Raw genomic sequence first — 21,009 nt, forward strand, 5'->3', positions numbered from 1 at the left:
CACCCTTCACTTCTTGAAGAATTAAAACCTACACTACCTACACAGTTTAGCATTGCAGTACTTCCACTGTCCCCTTTGTTACACTATTAGAAAAAGTTACTGCATATTAGATTATGTGTATGTACATGCAGTTCAGTTGGAAACAAGTGTCTGAGGGTCGATCTTTATTGCAGTTTTCAGTGTTGTAGCAATGCAGAGGCATAGGGACAACTGGATAAAGAGGAGACATTCTGGAGAAAACTCTAAAAAAAAGAAAAGTGATGCTGATGCTGAGGTTTATTCTGAGCTGTTATAGCTATCATTTAGAAGCCCACCAAGTCCAGTATGCCTCCAGCATCAGTGTAAATGAATAAAGGGCTGTGATGATGTCACAATTGGCACAAGTGACAACCGTTGCGGTGACCACAAATGAGGCTTAAGGAACATTTAAGACTGGTGATTAATTTTACTAGTTAATATGCTAGTAGGTAGTTAAATCCATAATGCATTACAATTTTAAGCTGATTATACAGTATTTGGCATGTAAAATCTTAATCTGCAATACAAGCTGCACGAGCTGCCAAATAGTGTTTAGCGGATAAAAAAAAAGTACAATATTTCTTGTTAAATTGTAATTAAGAACATATAAAGCAGGATGATGTCAAACTATTCAGGCTCAAGGACCTCGGAAATGTGCCAGTATTTGGTAGCACTTCCCTGTTACGACTGTAAGCACTGAGAAAAGAGTGACAAAGTATTGTATTGATTGAAACCTTGATTGAAATGAACCTAAAACATTCATCATCACTGAGACACAAAGACACCAATACATCACTAAAAGCACCCACACTACCTTTAATCTAATTATGCCACCACAGGGATCACCGAGAACGATTATTCACCACTGAGTTAATTTTACATAATAAAAGCAAATAAACCCCACTGACTATCAGTGGTATTTGCAGCAGGGGAAACGGTATACCTTCCCAGTAATGGAGCGGAAAAGTAGCTGGTGCTGCTGCTGCCAAACACACCACACAACAAGAGGCGTTCTGGCCCCGTTAACACAGGGAAACATATTTCTGTCAGCACTCCATCAATATTTATGTTAGAGAGGCCAAGTAAGAAAAAGGCAGCAGTTAAAGCAATCGGCAGCAATGTGTTCTTGTGTCTGAGCCCTGTTGCCACGGCATTATGTCAAAAACATTAACTGTAACACACAAACAGAGGAGTGCGTGAGCACGCCCATGACACAAAGCAGGCCAGCGCTAAGGAGGCAAAGATGGGAAGAGGACAGAGGTTTGAGGCAACGTCTTATATCAAAAAATAAACATTTTTAAAAATGCACAAAAGCCAGTGTTGCTGCTTTAATTTATCACTGCAATTATGATTCAGCATCTGTTCCTCTTAGCGTGTAAACAGCTAGTGCTCGGGGAGCGGCTGGACGGCCAACCTCTAGAGACGGGCCGCGGATTGCTCTGAGGTGTTGGCACTGTGCCAAGCCAATTTTGCCCTGTCCTTTCAGATCCTTATCAAGGGCGGTAATAACAAAAGGTAAATCACAGCCTCTATGAGTGAGTGAGAGAGCGCGTGTGTGTTTCCACACGCATATTTTACATCTGTTCCCGTGGAAGTGGCTGTGCTGCATGAGTAAACGCATGCATATTCTGACGAAACTCCTCATGCATCAGCATATTTGTATGTGTATTTTGACTGCGTGGGCTTAGTCGGGCTCTGACTGTGTGCATGTGGGTCAGTGCAACAGGGCAGTCAACAGCTAATCACACATTAGATGCACTCCCCTATCCTTTGTGCACACCTTGTGAGCAGGCAGCAGTCGTGAATGAGGGTTTCTTCCACGTAGATGCCTCGGTCTTCCTGCGTGGTCACGATGTGCCCGTTATGACGCCACAGCAGCTCCACTGATGGGTCCAAGTAGGAAGCGGTGCACTGCAGGGGGAGGCGGTCACCATGGAAAACAAGCTGCCTCCGGGAGGGGATGAGCTGAAACAGGGGCATCTCCAAAGGTCCATCTGGAACACGAAGAAGATTTAAAGCAGAATGGTTATGTTGTAAAGCTTCCTTTAGGTTCTTTGAGACAGGAAAAAAGCCAGAATGGAGATTTTCGGGGAATGGAAGTTCTACAGACTCAGCATCACATATGGATTCAAATCAGGCATCAGGTCTTTCCACATATCGTTAGCTTCATAGCATAAGTGCCTAAGTCATTTTTTTGTGATGACATAGGCAGACGGACAGGATGATGCAGCAGTGGTAGGGGAGTAAAGTTAGGCAAAAATCTCAATTTGACCAAAAAATTACTTAGGCACTTATGCTATGAAGCTAACGATATTCCACCACAAGCACAAGCATTCTTCTCGGGAAAACCAAACACGCATGCTCCTTAAAATATTATAAACACACAGAAACCTTTTGTCAAGGTCACACCCCTCCCCCATCCTTCACACACTGTTGCTGTTGCTCAGCGAAACCAACAGGAGCTGATAAAGTGACAGCCTAGAGTGCTCCCCTGGACTCTCCTTGACACCTAAAATTTTCCACATAGGAAGCTGACAATAGCGCCAGCAGCTGGCCAGGTCAACAGGCTTTTTTGCCAAAGATTAAAGGCTACAACTGGGAGGAGATTAGAAGCCATAGGAGTGTTTAGTCTAGTGCCAGAAAATGGACCTGATTTTGGAAAAATGATTGATCTAAGCATACTGTTGAAATATGATATACAACACAGTGTAATGTCTCTAATCATACTGAACCCTTGGAGATCAGTGCTGTCTATTTTGCAGGGCATGGATTGGTGCCTTGACAGCTCAGTGCACTACACTGGGAACTCTCTCAGAGCTTGAAACAATAAAAAATATCTGTGAATAATAAAAACAACCAGTTAAAAAATCATGTAAATATAAACATAATGTAATAATTAGAAAATCAAGGTATTTTATCTTTATTCACGTTCCTTGCACATGCTCCAAAGAGCAACATAAGCAGGCACTTTGCCTGCAGTGTGTCTTTTGTAATAAGTTATATATGCTGAAAGCACCAGACACACAATTCAATTTGTGGCTCATAAACCCTTTTTATTGCTCGATGAATTGGTTTGAAAGAGGAAAACAGTGAAAGATCCATGTTGGGTGGTAGCAAAAGGTCTAAGTTCACAAGCTGACATTTCCCTTGAGTAGCCTTGAGTAGCTAGCAATATTACTTATTGTAACATAGAACCCACAGGGCAATCACAGCTATTAACACAAGCAGAGCCTTGACCTCAGCTTTCTACATAAGTAGTTTATAATCATAGGTGTATAATTAAAAGTGACATGCTTTTGAGAGCGACTTTAAAAACTGGTCACTAATATTGCCTCCTCCATGGCAACATCTCAGTGTAATTGCTTGATGACCCTGTTAGATTGTCGAGACTCTATGACAGTAGTGGCAGATGAGGCTTTGCTATCTCCTCTGCATGAAACACAACAGAAACAGCATGGGGGCCATTGACTGTTGACTAGTCTGGTGCTAACACTGTTGAAACAACACTTTGAGGCAAGGATCAGAGTGTGGCTGTTTGCCTTTGGCCACATGGACACTGTCAGAGCAAAATGTAATTGTTGGCTGTGGGTTTGGGAGTGTGTGTAGGACAACCAAAGGAAGTCAGGGACAGGGACAGAGACATAATTATATGTGCAAGAACTAGGGGCATGTGCACTGGAGCCGAGTCTGTGAAATAAAAAAAACAGTACAATGCTTTTGAATTAGCAGTGCCTTAGCACCAGATTATATGAATGCATCTTCTTTTAAATCCTATGTGAAATATACAGTTGTGGCCAAAAGTTTCCATACACTCATCATGTGCATGAATGCAATGGTAATTTGGAGGTTCTAACAATTTCCTTTAACTGGTATTTTTCCAGCAATCATCATCTTTAATGATTAAAAAAATAATAATTGGGTGCTCATGTTTGATTTTATTTTGGAATTTCTCTAACCTACACAGGGACACAACTATACATAGAGACTGAAATATACACATACGGTCATCTTAATCTTTTAATAAGAGGTGATGAAGGTGTCAATTAACTTTTCATTCAAGACTACAACTGGAAGATTCTCTTTGCTAGCATGAAATTTACTTGTTTGACAGGACTCATTGGATTCACCAATGGTCGGGAAAATGGGAAAGTCCAAGAACCTTAGTGAAGGAAAATTGTAGATTTACACAAGGTCTCTTGGAGCCATTTCTAAACAACTGCAGATTGTCAATTGCAGGTAAGTACTAGTTATTCAGATATGCCAAGATCTGGAAGATGACTAACTGAAGAGCCAAAAATAAAAATCGAGTTAGTATGATTCTAATCATCTTGAAAGTTTAAATTTGATCTTCAACCCAGGCCAATCTGTAGTGCTGATAGTGTTTCATTATGTGTTTTCTGTTCAGGTGTATTTTCACTGCACTGGCACTTTATTGGGATCATTTTCATGCTATATAATGAAACCATTGCCAATTAGACAATTTTCAGACTATACTGCAATCTGATGGGACTTTTCCTAACTCCATCAGTTTAGACAACATCAACTGGCTAAAATGCAGCCATCACCCAGCTTCCACCATGTTTTACAGATGGCTGTAGACACTCAATATTGGACCGCTCTTCTTGACCTCCTCTCTAAAAAAGATCATGGCGCAGCTTAGTATGGCAAAGTTGCATCTAAACAATACACAAGAATTCTGGAACAATGTTCTTTGGTGCAGTGACACCAAGATGGAAATCTGTGGACATACTGCACAGCTCCACTTTTGGTAAAAACCAAGTCATTGAGCCAATCATGAACTCCTCTGTGTACCAAAGTATTCTAGAGTCAAATGTGATGCCATCTGTCCCATATGGAAAAGATATATATACATTTTATAAAGTTTGTATCTGTATTGTGTGAAACTTGTATGAAAAGCATACAAGAGTGAAAGCAGATATAAGATCCCTTGAAAAATGATATAAATGAAACTTGTATGTTTTGGATACTTACTAAAACAATATATGAAAGTAATGAGAAAGTGGCCACTTTCATGAGTAAATCATATAAGCCTTATATGATTCACTATATGAAGTAGGCCACATCTTATGCAAGTCTTTTATGTTTTTACTATTTCTTTTCCATACGTCTGACAGCTAAAGCTTAACTGAAGCTGGCTCACTCAACAGGACAAAGATCCTGAGCACGGCAGTAGGTCTACAACAGAATGGCTCAAAAACAAAAGGGTCAATGTCTTGCTATGGTAAGGTCCAGACCTCAAATTCAACACGATTGACATGCTGTAGTGGGATTTTACACTAGATTTTAATGTAGAAGTCACTTAAAATGTGAATGTCCAAGTCAAAGAGAGTGAGCGAGACAACAGAAGATTTAGCCGTTTTGTGTCAGTAGAAGTTGTGTCCTGGTTCAAGTCATTCAGAGCTCTTGCTGCTGCATCATTCAAATGCAAATTCAATTCATAAATTTAAGAAATCATCCATCCATCCATTTTCTTAACTGCTTATCCAATTCATGGTCGCGGAGGGGCCTGGAGCTTATCTCAACTGTCAGTCCATAAGAGGAGCGGTACACCCTGGACAGGCCACCAGTCCATAACACGGCTATTTGAGCAATCGTTTTAATTTAGCAATTTTTAAAGTATAGACCAACCTCCATATCCCCCATTTGTTATGGATCATTGCCCCCCTAGAGGATTTACTTTCTTTATTGCTACATTTACTGTATTCATGCACAACTGAATTGGATTCAAATCCACACTAAAAATAAAACAAAATAAAACACGCAGATATTCTCAAACACGTACTGTCTGTTTGTATAGTCACTTCATTATCCCTTTCTCAAAGCAACTGGTTTTAAAAGAGGTGCATGACTGAACTTCAAAGACTTGTATGACAGACTATCTTGAGGTATATTTCATGATATTTTTGCATCATTAAATTATTGGAGTCACACCACAGGCTAAGAGAAGTAGTGCTGCACGTGAAACTCAGTTTAATGACATGATACCCGTGCAGTTGCACTACTGTGTCATCATGCAATAAAAACCGCTAAAGAAAGCAGGGTCTTGTTGGGCAGTGTATAACATGCTGTGTTAGTTTTGCACTTTATGTCTGGGCTGTTGTGCTCCTCCTACCAGGGTTAAAGAACCAGGAGTCCATCAAACAGACAGCCCTGACCCCAACACAGGAAGCACCTGATCTCCTAAAGAAGCCGCGTGCACTCTTCCGTTCCCCCTCATTTGCAGGCAGCACCTGACCTGTATCACCGGAGGGATGAGAGCTTGTTGCTGGAATGTATGGTATAAACATCTGCAAACCATCAGGCAGGAGCCGTTGGAGAGAGAAACAAATTTGTCCTCAGTGACAAATTTTCATAAAAACAATGAGGGGATAATCTCATTTTAAGCATACTTTTGATTCCATGTTTGAATTTTATTATATTCCAGGTCATCATCATTCTTGATAGCAAGAATGTGGTATCAGGTGCTGAGAGATAGTCAGGTACTTGGATGTACATTGCTGGAAAACATTTCTTTGCAAACTGTAGCCATATGAAAACAGCAATCATCTAATGACATTTAAAATATGACTCTCAGAGCACTACACAAGTTAATGGATAAGGTACTGTAAGATAGAGTTGTACTGTGGACAAGTGTATGGAGCCAAGCATGCCTGAGAGCAGGACTTTATCATTGTAATTCCATGATGGATGCTTTAGGGCCTAAAAGCAGTGCCTCCTGTCTTGCAACTGGATTCCACTCATGGCTCTTTGTCCACTGACTATGCAGAATTAGTCTGTAATTGGTTTGGCTTGTTCTACGTAAATGAAAAACACATACAGTTAGGATTACATAGAATTTCTCCAGAATGTCTGCATTGCAGTGTCTGGATGCAACTGCAAAAATGCAAAGAGAGATATGTATTCTGCACATGGGCTACATTAGTTTTTTTTTCCTTCTGCAAACTATTTGACATCGTGCATACAGTGCATCCCAATGTAATGCCCCTTTGCATTATATATATACACACATACACACACAGACATACACCAGCACTAAACAATGATTTTTCTCATTCCAGTGCAATATCCCCTGTGCGAGCCAGATGTAAGGAGAAGAGGAGGATGATTCTATCACATATGAGATACAATTCCCCTGTGGACAGCAGCACGGAGCAGGGAGATAGAGGAACGGAGGGAAGACAGAGGGAGGCAGGGGGAGGTTGCCTGTCTGTAACCAGTCTTTCAGGAAAGAAAAAGAAAGCAAAGACTCGTGGATTTTTCTTCGCTGTTGCTAACAACTTCCAGTCAGTAAAGAGAGCATTTTTATCTGCTTAAAGAACTCACTTTGATGCCCCCACTGCTGATAGACATCATATCTGTCCTAATCTTTTAGCCTTTAAACTCATATTTGGTCTTTAAAAGTCCACCGTGCATGCCAAAATGACTTTTCCACAAATTTAGCAAGCTCCCCAGACAAAATCTCCAACAGCATGCAGTGCAATCAGTTTTCTCTGTGTAGGCATTTTTGCACTTTGCAGTTCCAGTTACACTATAGCCTTCAACCACTGGCTTCTACAGAGTGAATAGCAGGTTTTTCTGAAGGTCCTTTGGCATCAGCGTGTGAGTCAGGGAAAACAATAGAGCATTTATTATTATTTGAGGAAAAGAGAAACGAGCAAATCTTGGAGCTCCTTCCTCCTTTTAGGGATACCGATGCCGGATTTACAGATGAATGAGCGGTGCCTAACACAAAAACACCTTTATGAGACAATCTTTGCCTGCAATTTTCTGTCAAGCAAATTTGCACTAAATCACTGGCTCATGTTAAGCTTGTCAAACAGTTCACAGTAGGTGGAGAGATAACAGCGGAGGGGGAAACCTATCATCCAAATAGCTCTACTTAATCATGTTTTCATGGGTAAAACACTTGAAAATGCAGCTTTCATGACATTAGAGGTTCTTGTTATAAGAAGTCACCAAAAGCAAACCTGAAAATGTAAAGCTGTCAGACAGCCAAATTAAAAATATGATGACGATGTTAGTTTTTTTTCTCATTATCAGAATAAGCTGAAATTCTTATAAGACTGCCCTTATTATCTGAAAATCAACTAATTCTTATATATTGATATTTATTTATTCAATCAGTCATCACAGACTACACAGAATGTGCAATACAATTAATATAGGAACCACTGAACATGTGTATAGATGCCTGGCCTATGTTCTTATCATTAAAGCTACTTTCCAAGTAGAAAATGAAATAACAGCAACAAGAAACAGACAGCAGCAACAATATTATCACAAGGAACCCACCAAAATATATTTTAGCATTCTTTTAAAGACCAAAACCATTTTTATGTTGATGTCAACATCATTCCACAGTTTAACCCCAACAACTGAAATATGTCTTTGTTTAGTCTTTCGCTTTGCTTTTTTCCCTCAAGTCGTATTTACTCTCCTGTAGTGAAAAGAAACTTTATACAAAGTTTGAGAGTAACGTTTTTCTTTAGATTTTGCTTTAAACATCGTTTAAAGTAAACCAAATTATTACATTTCATAATATGGGACTTTCGAAACAGTGGCTCAGTGACCTACATTGCTTTTTCTTTGTAACATATGCATCGTTTATGAAGACCCAATAAGACTAAAAGTGGACCTCAAATGAGAATAGCAGAGTGCAATCTGGATTGTAGAGGGTAAAGAACATGTTACCTTTATTTGTGTAGCATTATTTAAGCAAACTTGTTTCACTTCAGTGTCTCCACATCTGTTTTGTTGCCCTTTCTGGTCTTTGTTTCACAGTGTGTGCAGGCAGACGTGGAAACGAGCGGGCAGGGGAGACCAGCAACACAGCAGTAGTCTGTCATCATGGCGATGGGCTCAACAGCATAGCATGGCCACTAAGAGTATTTACAATGCTTGAGTGAACGTTTGTAACCGCTTTGATTGCAGTGTAAAGAACATTTCTGGTTGTAAATTTGAAGGTCGGAGGAGGTTTCTTTGGTGCTCCAGCGCCACATCCAAGTGCCCTTTGTTATGTGGTACAATGCACTTTTGTTCATTTGCAAGTACTAAAAAGATATGATAACTCTCATCCATAAAAAACTGAGCTATATGCTGTCACTGCTTTGTCTTTATAATTATCAACAATGAAATTGTGTCCCGCTGACAAAAATAATACGTTTCACACATTTTCTCCCTGTAAACATCTGTCAGACAGTCAATTACAAAACTCAGAGACCTGCTGGCTTTCATTCTGGCCTGAGACTGAAAAACTCATTTACGCCTGGGATGACAGGTGGACTCAATTAATTAAGAAATTAACAAAAGTGCTAATTAAATTGAGCATTATTTGGGGACTGTTGGATATCATTTTGCAGGGACAAATTCAGTGCTACAACTAATGTGGGAAACTGCTGACTCACAGTTTTATTTGCGTTAAATAAAATATTGCTGCACTCTCCAGTTACTTGGAAAATGAAGTACACTTAGAATTTATATAATATTTTGCTTCACTTTCTTAAGTTATGAAAAAATATGCAAAATTTTGAGTCACGTAGTACAACAATTTGACAATGTCAAGTGTTTGAATGAAACATCATAATCATACAGCCATAATTTGCAGTGTTATGTCACTTCGGCCATAAAACTTAACTTCACTGCAGATTCTTTGTCTCAGCATCTGTGTTCAATCTGCTAAAATATGCGTAAAGCCAGTAATAAAATAAATGTATGTGTGTTTAAATATAAATACCTTATTATTACTCTAAAGTGGTTCTATATTAATTTCTATTTTCATAACTTTATTCTTGGACTCAATAATAGTAGCTCCTTAAAAGTTCAAACTAATTCTTTTTTACCCTTTACTGCGCCGTAGTGTCCCATTAGCCTGTCCTCTGTCAGAAACAAGACATTTAGATCTTTATTTCTTTTTTTTTTTATATCTTTGTGGGGGGATTTTTTTAGTTCCTCTCACTGTAAAGTTGTAATCGTTTTAAGTCAACTTTTAGCCAAAGCTGTGTACATGAGATGGCCATATTAAAGACAAGCCATCATTTTTATCATAGATATCCAAGAGTAGAAAAAAAACTATACGAATTGGGGCAGAGTGAGGTGCTGCAAACAGAAATGACCACAAACCACATGGCGTTAATGTCTCAGCAGTTTTGAGCGTGTGACAATTCTGAGGTTCCAGCCACACAGGCCTAGAGACTGGTCAATGACCATCTGGGATCTGCCAGTACCAAGGGAAAAATGTCCATTCCCCAACTGGTTGGTGAGTGGTTTCTGGATGTTGACAGAAAAGATTGCTAAAAATAAAGTTCTAGCGAGTTGTTAGTGACCTCCAGTCTCCACTCAATCACAGATTAGCAAAAAATCTGTATTCCCAACCAGTTAAAAAAATACTTCCTTGTGGTTGCTTCGGTTCTGACAATCACAGGCTAACTTGTCTACAAACACTCGCTAGCTATTCTTGTGAAACTGTGAAAAGTGCAACACAAACTGGAAACATTGTGCCTAGTGGGGCAAACTTTCTCCATTTCCAACTTGCACCATACTTTCTCAGGTTTTACTACATCTTAGCCAGTAGTTTGTGAGTGTTTGCAGTCAAGTTGGCATCTTTCATGCAAACTACAGTCAACCACTGCAAGCTGCCAGCAAATAAAACATTGGCCATGTTTAATATGACCTATATAAATAACAGGTTAGTGTTTAGTGTCATTTTATTTTGCAAGCTAAAAGCTTTCAACTGTCAAGTTATTTTGTTCTAATAGCCCCGACATTTAAACCAGTTTTAGGAGACAGTAAATATCAGCCACCACCATTAGCTAAATCCTTACCACATTTGAGCTGTGGTTCGCGTAGGTTGCGAAACTCCAGGCCGTGGAGGTGGGTAGGGAAAACGCAGACCGTGTCATTGCCAATCTTTACGGAGTTGCTTTTAGCCCAGATGAGCAGCCACTTCAGCTGACAGTCACAGAACAAAGTCTCAGCGCTGAAGTGCCTGGTGAGAATACAGCATACTGTTACAACCCATGCGCCTGTATTTGGACTTTATTCATTTAACACGTATTTGATGTCATAACAGGAAAAACTGGTCTAGTTGCTGAGTGCATGTATTATGGTCACTCATTGGCAAGACTTCCAACCTACTGTGTGTGCTGCATAGCTATTATTAATGTCATTTTCTTCCTATGACAAGCCAAAATAACTGCAGTGAAAACAGCCAATAACTGACTTTTACCACTGCATCCATGCTCTAAACTACAACAAACAAGTGAAACGTAGAAAACTGAATGGATCAGGCCATTATACTGTACACTTGTATGTTTCTCTTACAGTACTCTGAGAGCAGCTAGGTGTGTGAAGAGTCCCATGGTCAGAGTGGAGAAGATGTTCCCAGATAAATTCCTGTTTGTGGGAAAAACACACAGAGAGAAACAGATCACTCCTCACATACAAAAAGGCTTTACTACTGGGTTTTTTTCTCATACATTACTGAAGCCATATCAAACATATCCTCTACAGATTTGGTGAATACAAAGCATAAAGAGATGCAAGACATGTTTCCAATTTTAGGGGATTACTCACAATTTCGAGAGGTTACCCAGATCGAGAAACATTTCAGGGGAAAGGCAGCCAATCCTGTTGTTGGACAGATCCCTATATGAACAAAAAGGCAAAGAGAAAAATGCTTCTGTTCATATGGTGAATTTTGCTGATATTATTGTGCAGAACGAGTTGGAGCAAGAGCTAACTGGAAAACAATATGTCTGTTTTCATGGCTGCTTGAACAGAGAAGTTAAACAGCTGTAAAGCCTATTCAACTTCCTGGAATATTTGTCCTGACCTTTTACTCGTCGCATAACCATTTTTGGCACACAGAGCACGAAATGCACAAACATGTGCAAACGCATTGGGCTTCCATGTGCGAGTGGCTGAGCGCTGTCGCGTCCGTGGCTCCGTGCCCTCACACTCTGTAATTAAAGAGCTGCTTTGCTGGAGCAGCTGTGGGAAAATAAGCAGAGCACTCGAATAATCACCAGTTGGGGAGCACTTAAATTAGCACTCCGCTGCACTCCGAGCCTTGCGCACACGCGCCCCGAATCAGCGCGGCTAACTCACTGTTTGCATCCCTGCCAGCCCAGATCCCACTAACTATCAGGCTGCAATCATGTCACTCACTCCCTAAGCCTATATGTAGAAAGGATGAGGGTAATCATTGAGAGAATTACCCAAAGAGAAGAAATCAACGAAAACCACAAACAAAGGAAAGCTAACCTTTAAAACTGTATTTGCTTTTTGAATATTTGCCTTCCAATTAAGTCTGTAAAACATTTGAAATGTTGCTGTAACTTTAACAGAAGCATAACTTTAATCGAAAATTGGAAAGAAGAATTCATTTGATGTAAGCATAGTGCCATTTTTAACTTAGTAAGGCAGTAACATTCAAAGTTTTTAAAATTGCTATGTAATTTTTATACACAGAACATTTACTTGCAGGCAATAAAATACACCCTGGTGACTATATATAGTCTTACTTACAGGCATTGTAAAAAGAAAATACTCCTTCTGACTAAGTACGCTCCATGATTCAGTAGCTTCAGTAGCAGTAACCACTTTTAGCAGCAACAATATGAAGTCATTCTGTTTGACTTTCAGTCTCTCACACTGTTGTGGAGGGAATTTTGGCCCACTCTTCATTAACAATGTTGCTTCAGTTTGCAGGCCATGATTTATGCATGCTTTCTTAAGGTCATGACACTGCGCGTCAAGGTTGAGGATGTATGGGTTCTGACCAGGCCATTGCAAAACCTTGAATCTTTGCTTTTTCAGCCATTCTGGTGTAGATTTGCTAGTGTGAAGTGCTTTAGCTGTCATGTAGATGACCTCACATTTGACTCCAGAAAACTTTGGTATTCAGAGGAATTTGTGGTCGACTCAAAGACTGTAAGGTGCCCGCCGAGGTCCTGTGGCTGCAAAACAAGCCCAAATCATCACCCCTCCACTACTGTGCTTGACATTTGGTATGTGGTGCTTGTGTTGATATGTACATTTGGTAAGTGGTACTGTGGTATCGCGGTTTGTGGCCAAAAATCTCCACTTTGGTCTTATCTGTCCAAACGACATTGTTCCAGAAGTCTTGTGGTTTGTTCAGATGCAACTTTGCAAACCTAAGTCGTGTTGTTATGTTCTTTTTTAAAGAGAAGACGCTACCTCATGCCAGCCCTTCCAAACAAGTCAGACTTGTTCAGTCCTTTTGAATGAATGAGTTTTAGCATATAGCATGCTAACTGAGGTAGAGTCTCAGATGTACTTGGAAATGGCCTGACGGGCAGTAACAACTGCTTCTTTCAGATCATTACTGATGTCCTTTCTCCTTGGCATTGTGTTAACACACCTTCAGCACACTGCATTTATACAGGTGCTCACACTTGCTGGTATGGAAGCAGTAAGGGTGTTATGTCATGTGTTGTTGATGATCTGAGGTTGCATTTTTCAGACCTGGTAAGGTCCTAAAACCAGACAGTGGCAGTTAGCATGCCAGCAGAGTGCCGGGGCTCACAAGCTCAGTCAATCCCGTAATCCTCATCCTCATCTCAAGGGGTTGCAGTAGTCCAATTGAGAGTGTTCCAATGGCAGATACTGTTAGCAAACTGTAACTACACTATCCTGTGAAGCTGACTGCTTTCGGAGTCAGTTTGCTAACTTGCAGCTATTCTGTTCTTCCCATAACTCTGTGTCCTGAGTTAGCTTTGCTCAGGCACAGAAGGTTTGTGAATGTCTAAAACTGTACTGCAGGCCTTTTGCCTAAGTTAAACACTTCAGTCCACTCTTCAACTCTGTACTTTAAAACACTCTTTCTCGTTGTCTCTAAAGCCAAAGGACTCTCCCCGCGTCCCCTGGAGAAGGCTATTACAAGGCTTCATCATACTTACAGTCTCCTCAGTGCTAGCAGACCACGGAAAGCCCCAGGCTCCACTGTACTTATCAAATTATTCTTCAGGTCCCTGGAGAAAAGAGACACAGAAAAAGAGTCAGATAGGAGTCTATCTCTCTATCTATCTATGGATGTTTAAGGATTATTTCTGAGATTCAATTTGCTTGGTTTAAAGAAATCTGACCATATAGGCCAGCACCATCCTGCAAAACATGTTTCTTTCACAATGTGCACACAGCAGAGTCCAGTTCACCTTATAATAGCGTGCTTGCAGTTTGAACTGAAGCAAAGAATTGTGTTTTTTAAGCTTTCAAGAAGAACTAAACAGCCAAGGAATTTAAAATGGGAAAAAAAAACAAAATTCAATATTTGCGCTATTTGTAAATTTCTATTAGATTTACTATTTTACATTGACATCTAATTGAGACAGTATTTGTGGGTTAACTAGCACCTGTTAGCTGGATGACACAGACAATTTCCTGCATGCTGGAGACCCAGACCACATCCAGCCAAGAGACAAAAACACACATGTTGCGGTTACAGCCAAGGACTTCTAATCCACCCCCTCTGCCTACCCCAAAACCTCGGACGATGCTAAAATTGGATTCCAGAAAAATCTCCTCTCCGGTTTTCTCAGATGGCCAAAGAAAACTTCCTGAAATTGTGTCCCTGGTTTCCTTTGACTCTGAACTGTATGTCCAGTGTGATGAGAATGAGATGAAGGGTAGTGCCTTTTTCCAAATGTGAGCAACAACAAAGCTCAACTAAAACTTTAGCAAATTATCTGTCAGGTCAACTCAGGGTCAGCCAGAAGAAACAAAATAAAACCAAAAGGACACAATAATCATCCCAAAGTGAAAATAGAATTAACGCTTCAGCTCTTCTATTTGATATACGGGACAGTTTTTGAGCAAAAAGCTCAGAATGGATTTGCAAGATTTATAGGAGCCATTCAATAATGCAGATTTCCCCTTAGAGGTTGAAGGCGTTGATGGCTATATCCCTACTGTTGGTGGACTTCAAAGAAAACCTTTGGTTGTGGCTGTTTTACAGTAACTGGTGTTAATTCAGTTGATTTAAAGCATTAGTTAGTCATACTGATACAAGCCATCATTAGCAGCAGAAAAATGAGTCTCGTTTAGGGTTAATGATCTGTGTCTTGTTGTTTGGTCCATGCTAAAAAACACTCCCACACACAAACCACACACACACACGCCTGGTCTGTACTCTTAAGACTTTGTAACAAGCTCTCCAAGCGGACTTTCATCCAAACTATGTGTTATATGCAAAAATATATGCTCTTCATCATATATGAGTGATCATGTCACATGTCATCATCTGAGCATGCCAGTTTTGTATGCCTCTTACTCACTAATGAGACTTTGTATGGACATCCTCCAGGATTTGTTATTCACACAGGAAGGGGCTACCACGCTCTAGGAAGAATACTGAAGTTCCTTTCCTGACTGACTAACCTCCTAGTCCAACAGGGTCAGCCAACGGCTAGCTCTCATCTCCGCTCTCATCCAAAGTTATCTTTGATTATGTATGATAGTCTACAAAAGAGCTGGTGCAGGCCTGAGGTCAAAAGGTCATCCACTGCGCCTGTAGCACCTCCTTTTATCCCGAACAGTTGTGTAGCTCACTGCTCTACTGCCTCTGAATTTGCTGAACGTTCAAAATGTTCCACCTTATCGACTGAGTGCCCTACCAAAGGGCAGAGATCACTGCTGTGTGTGTGAGTCTACGCACAGTAAATGTGTTGCTTTGCAAGTGTTATTGGAAAATGTCAAATCCCACAAAGCACCTCACAAAGCAGGTTTGGAGTGGAGGAAGATTTCATGAGAGAAACCCCTTATAATCCCAACACTGATTAAATATACATAGTATCATATACCATCTTACCACAATAAATACTCTTATGCCACTGGATCGAATCTCACTGTAAAAACTGCATATTTCAGAGAGATATTTCTAATTCATAGTGTTAAACACAAAAATGCTCTTTAAATCATGCTTATATCAATTATATACTTCTGAGGGTAATCTTATTGCATTTGGATTCAGCTTGACAGCATTATGACTTTTCAAGTGTCTAATTTTCTAGTCCAGTGGTGCACTTTGGTCTTCTTATGGTATTGTCACTAAAACTAAATACGACATTACCACCTGCATAGTTTCTTCATTAACCTGGCATGGGTCAGTCATCACTTGATGATGTGGACTAGGTAAAAGTTTTGCCTGTTCTCACCAGCTACCTAACTGGTGCAAAATATTCCTGCTGTTATTTTAATGACCCATCAACTTACTGAATGAAATTATACTTGTTACCTCCACCAAGGAGGTAATGTTTTTAGTAGCATGTTTGTATGTCCGTCTGTGCGAGAATGTCATTATATGTAAACAGGATCGCTCAAAAAGTTTCAAATGAATTCTGATGAAATTTGACAAAAATGACAAAAAGCATTAAAACTTAGAAACGATGATTATTACAAGTGTGGTGTATATGGTCAACACATAGAAAGTACCATATAAAGATTAAAAATATCACGTCACATTTGACCTCTGACCTCTCCTTCAATGTCAGCAGGTTGATCTGATGGTCAACGTGATAATAATCCTACATAAAGCTTTATCAAAACTATGCTTCTTACTGCCATTGTTTGTACTGACAACATTTAGGAAATGATACTGGCATGTGTGCAAGTGGATGATGGATGACGGACATGGATGACTGTCATAAATGGTCACTACCTAGATATTCATTTTAGTCAGGATATAACACATTTTTATGATCGAGAGAAAATTATTTTGCTGACTCCTGTCTTGGACCCGAATTTGAGAACCAGTGTCATAAATTTTAAAAGTAAAAAAGAATTGCATTTAAATTTTAATTCTTTTAATTTAAATTAAAACAATTAGAGGCAGAGCCTTCAGTGTTTATGCCTTTATGATATAGCTTATAGCTAGGGCTGGATCAGGTGACCCTGACCCTTCCCTTAGGCTGCTGGGGGCTTCCCATGAGTAGGGATGGGTACCGGTATCGGTTCTGTCATAAACAGTAGTAACCAGACCGAAAAGCAGCGCACATTTCGGTGCTTTATTTTGGTGCTTTTTTTTCCTGAGCTGTGATACACTTTAGATTCTAGCCAATAATTTTACGTTTCCGAGGATAGTAGGCGGGTCCAGGTACATACGTTCTTTTAGAGCAGAGCTACAGATTAAAAATGCCCAAGGCGAAGCGGTCAAAAGTCTGGCTGTACTTCACAGCGAAATATGCAAACTCAGCAGCCTGCAACAAGTGCTTTAAGCTGATACTGTGATACAGTCAAAAGGAGGTAAAAACGCATAGCGTTTTTTTTAAAAGCCGAGAAATGCGCTGTATTTGATAGCTTGCTGCGAGACCTCACACCGTGCACATCTACTGCGGGTGGGTTGCCTGTTATCGGACCCGGAGTTAGCAACATCCCCCAAAAACCTGAAGAGGAGAGTCCTGGTCCCTAGCCCTGCCAGTGTAGCAGAAATGATGAGGATGATGATGCAACAACAACCGTTCTTCTCTGGGTCAGTAGCTTAATGTTGTCCGTGTGTAATTTACGTTGAGTAGGCTAACCACGTTATTACATTAATGCAGGTAAGGTGAACTAGCAAACATCATCATAGCTACATGCGGCTGTCTTCTTGTTTGATGGCAGATGCTCCCTTCACCCTGGCCAAAAAGGCTAAAATGACCAAAGAAAAAGTGGAAAACAGTTAAACATGAGAGGTTTTTGACAAAGTCTGTGTTTTTTCCATTGTTTAAGCACTGCTTCCAGCCAAGAGTGATACCATATATGCCCTATAGCTGCAGAAAAGGCTAACATTGTTATCTTTTTACAAAAAAACAGCTAAACATGAGTTTGTGTTCTCCATTCTTTAAGCACCGGTTTGAGCACCGTTTAAGCACGGGCACCGTTTCAAAAGTACCGGTTTGGCACCGGTATCGGATAAAACCTAAACGATACCCATCCCTACCCATGAGTATTTCTTCTTCACTCACCTCTTTTCACTCTCTTTATCCATGACTCTCCACTTAATTATTAGTTATTATTCATCTCTGGCTCTCTTTCACAATGTTTCTTTTGTCCTGTTTTCTTCCCTTCAGGCCCAACTGGGAGTTTTTCCTTTCCACTGTTGCCAAGTGCTTGTTCACTGGAGTTCATTTGATTTTGGGGGTTTTCCTTCTACTATTGCAGGGTCTTTACCTTATAATCTAAAGCACCTTGAGGCAAATCACTGTTGCTGTGATTTGAGTTGAATAAAGTACAGAAAACAACCAATTGGCTGATTTGTAATTACACATTTCCTACAATAGGTACTCATGTGTCTGAACTTCCTCTGGATATTAAGAGAATAATTGTCCTGTTATGATGTTGTAGTCCTGATTTCACAGACCATGCCAGCTGTGGCCCTGTTTGTGTTAGTGGTTTCCTGTATACAGTCACGTTTAAAGCCACAGATGACAATACAGGCAAAACCTTTTAAAGTCACCAGGCCTGAGATAACAAATATCTGCAAATAAATGTTATAAATTATGATTCTGTGTCATTAACTGGCTCAGGACGGGTGGAGTCTGCTACATAATGCAACAGAATGGATGCCAAAAGTCAGAACAATCAGAGGAAGTTATTTGAAATTGAGTTTTGCATCCTTTTCTGTGATTAACAGCCTGACATAATGTCCTCATTCATCATAGTGTAAAGCTTGAAGGATTTGTAGTTGTTGGTTAAGGACCCTGAAAAAATGCAATAATGTCTTCTACCCTGTTTTTAGCATTCCTAATTTTGCCAAGGTAATTTCCCTGCTACAAGCTTTGAGACCCCTGCTGAGTTTACTGTCACTTACATCACTGGTTCCCAGCGGCTTGATTTACATTCGCTCTCAGTCATTATAGTAAAGTCGACACATCGAAGAGCTTAAGTTTCATTCAAGGTTATTTTCCATCCATCTATTCTCTTAGCTGCTTATCCTGTTTAGGGCTTAGGGGTTTAGGAGTTGGAGGGGAAAAATCAACACACACTGAGTGAAGGTACCCCAGATTTATCACCAAAATAAAGCATTTGTTTCTCACCAAGGCTCAGTCACGTAGGCCCAGAGAACTGGTTAAAGATCGCCTGGCAACTACTGGCCTCTACGGAAAAATGAGTATTCCACAACCGGGTGAAAGTGGTTGCTAGAAATTGGTGGCTGTCACTATGAAATTGCTAAAGCTCCAGTCATGCAGATGCAGTGACCCATCAGTGACTGCCTGGCCACGGTTTTGCAAAGCAAACCACAAATGTAGAGCTTTCACATTCAAAATACATAACCAATGCTGAGAAAGTCGGGACACTGTGTAAAATGTAAATTAAAAAGAGAATGCAGTTATTTGACAATATCATAAACACATATTTCATTCAAAGAAGAAAACATCTCAAATCTTTAAACTGAGAAAAAGAGACATTTAAAAAAAGAACTATTAGCTCGTCTTCAGTTTGATGGCAGCAACATGTTTACCACGGTGTAGCATCCCCTCTTCTGTTAACAACACTCCATTAACATCTGAGATTTAATGAGAGCAGCCACTCGACTTTTGGAAGACAAATACAGCCCGACAGTTGCCTAATATAGGATTAAAGCTTCTCAGCAGTCCAGGATGTTCTTTGTCATAGTTCTCATTTCATGATGTGCCAAATGCTTTCAGTTGCTGAAAGCTCTGGACTCAAGGTAGGCCAGTTCTACCCTGAAGTCTTGATGAACCGCTGCACCCTGTCAGAGTATATTATCTGTTTTTCAGTCAACTTGAATAAATAAGGAAATGATTTATCTGTTAAATTAATGTATTACCTCATTTTCTTTAGTACTGGGCTGAACACAAGTAGTTTCTTTTCATTGCATCTTAAAACCAAATAAAACTTATTTGTACCTTTTAGATCTAATATTTAATCCAATACAATGTTTACTAGACTTTACATGTAGGGAAAAATATGGACTTGTATACAGCTCCAGAGCTTTATGGAGGAATTATAAGCTCTGCATGTAATATTCAGGTCAGTCCAACTTAGGATCTCCCTGCAGGATTCAAACATTTTTCTAAAATAATTGTACCTAAACCTGGTAATAAATTTATATATATATATTTTAATCTGATTGAAAAGAAACGTTCTTTGTCTTTGTCTCATCTGTGCCAAATATTCCATGTCAATTGTGACTTAGATTAGGGGTTGAGGTGAATTTGTTTCTTTTCTGTCTCTGATAGAGGAAAAACTACTCCAGCACACAGCAAGAACCAACACTCAGACCTTTTTTTCTTTTTTGACAAAGTCAAGCCATATGTTTGTAACCCATCCAAGATCCACTCACAGTGAGGCAACTTTGGCCAGCAACTCACCAGTTAGGAAACCTTCATTAACTTCCATAATTCTGTAAAACTAGCTGTGAGGCAAGTGACCAGCAGCAGAGACCTGTTCAAACGGGCACTATGAACATAAAGAAAATGTGTACAAGCATAATGAGAAACCACACAAAATACAGCTAATACAACTATAATAACTTATATTGTAAACTCAGTAAAATCTACATTATGGCTGTAATGTAGAAAGGAAAATATCTCACACTGGTTTAATCTACATATTAGTGTATACTGACAAAAAAAGCTCCACACTTCCTGCGTAAACAGTTGCAGTTTTTCAGCAAATGCTTTCTAAGGAAGAAAAGAGATTATGCCACCTCAGGCTCTAAGCTCTGAATCTAAAGTAACAGGACACAGTGGCGGCATATAACAGCAAAGTGGAGAAAATGTGGAAAAAAAGGAGTAGCTTCAGCACATTAAATATACTTATAGAATATATTTAAGGGGAAATCGAATATAAGTGGTGAGTCTGATAGTAGCCCGACTCAAATAAAAGCCCACTTCTCTCTTCAGCTGAGGTAAACAAAAGCTCTGGCCACTATTGAGTATTTATGACGCGTGCACACACACACACACACACACACACACACACACACACACACACACACACACACACACA

General features: G+C 39.9%; 1 protein-coding gene across 1 annotated transcript in view; it reads right to left on the reverse strand.

Annotated features, from left to right (window-relative positions):
• The window catches only part of adgra1b (adhesion G protein-coupled receptor A1b), a 182,464-nt gene that overhangs the window by 129,281 nt on the left and 32,174 nt on the right, over window positions 1-21,009 (reverse strand). Inside the window, exons 3-7 of the mRNA XM_005735107.2 lie at window positions 13,959-14,030; window positions 11,611-11,682; window positions 11,359-11,430; window positions 10,860-11,023; window positions 1,799-2,012 (exon numbers count right to left, since the gene is read on the reverse strand). Coding sequence (XP_005735164.1) covers window positions 1,799-2,012; window positions 10,860-11,023; window positions 11,359-11,430; window positions 11,611-11,682; window positions 13,959-14,030 — 594 coding nt within the window. The remainder of the gene's footprint in view (window positions 1-1,798; window positions 2,013-10,859; window positions 11,024-11,358; window positions 11,431-11,610; window positions 11,683-13,958; window positions 14,031-21,009) is intronic.

Source organism: Pundamilia nyererei, unplaced genomic scaffold (assembly GCF_000239375.1).
Source record: "Pundamilia nyererei isolate P.nyererei 1_Seehausen unplaced genomic scaffold, PunNye1.0 scaffold00062, whole genome shotgun sequence".
In the NCBI taxonomy this organism is placed as follows: Eukaryota; Metazoa; Chordata; class Actinopteri; order Cichliformes; family Cichlidae; genus Pundamilia; species Pundamilia nyererei.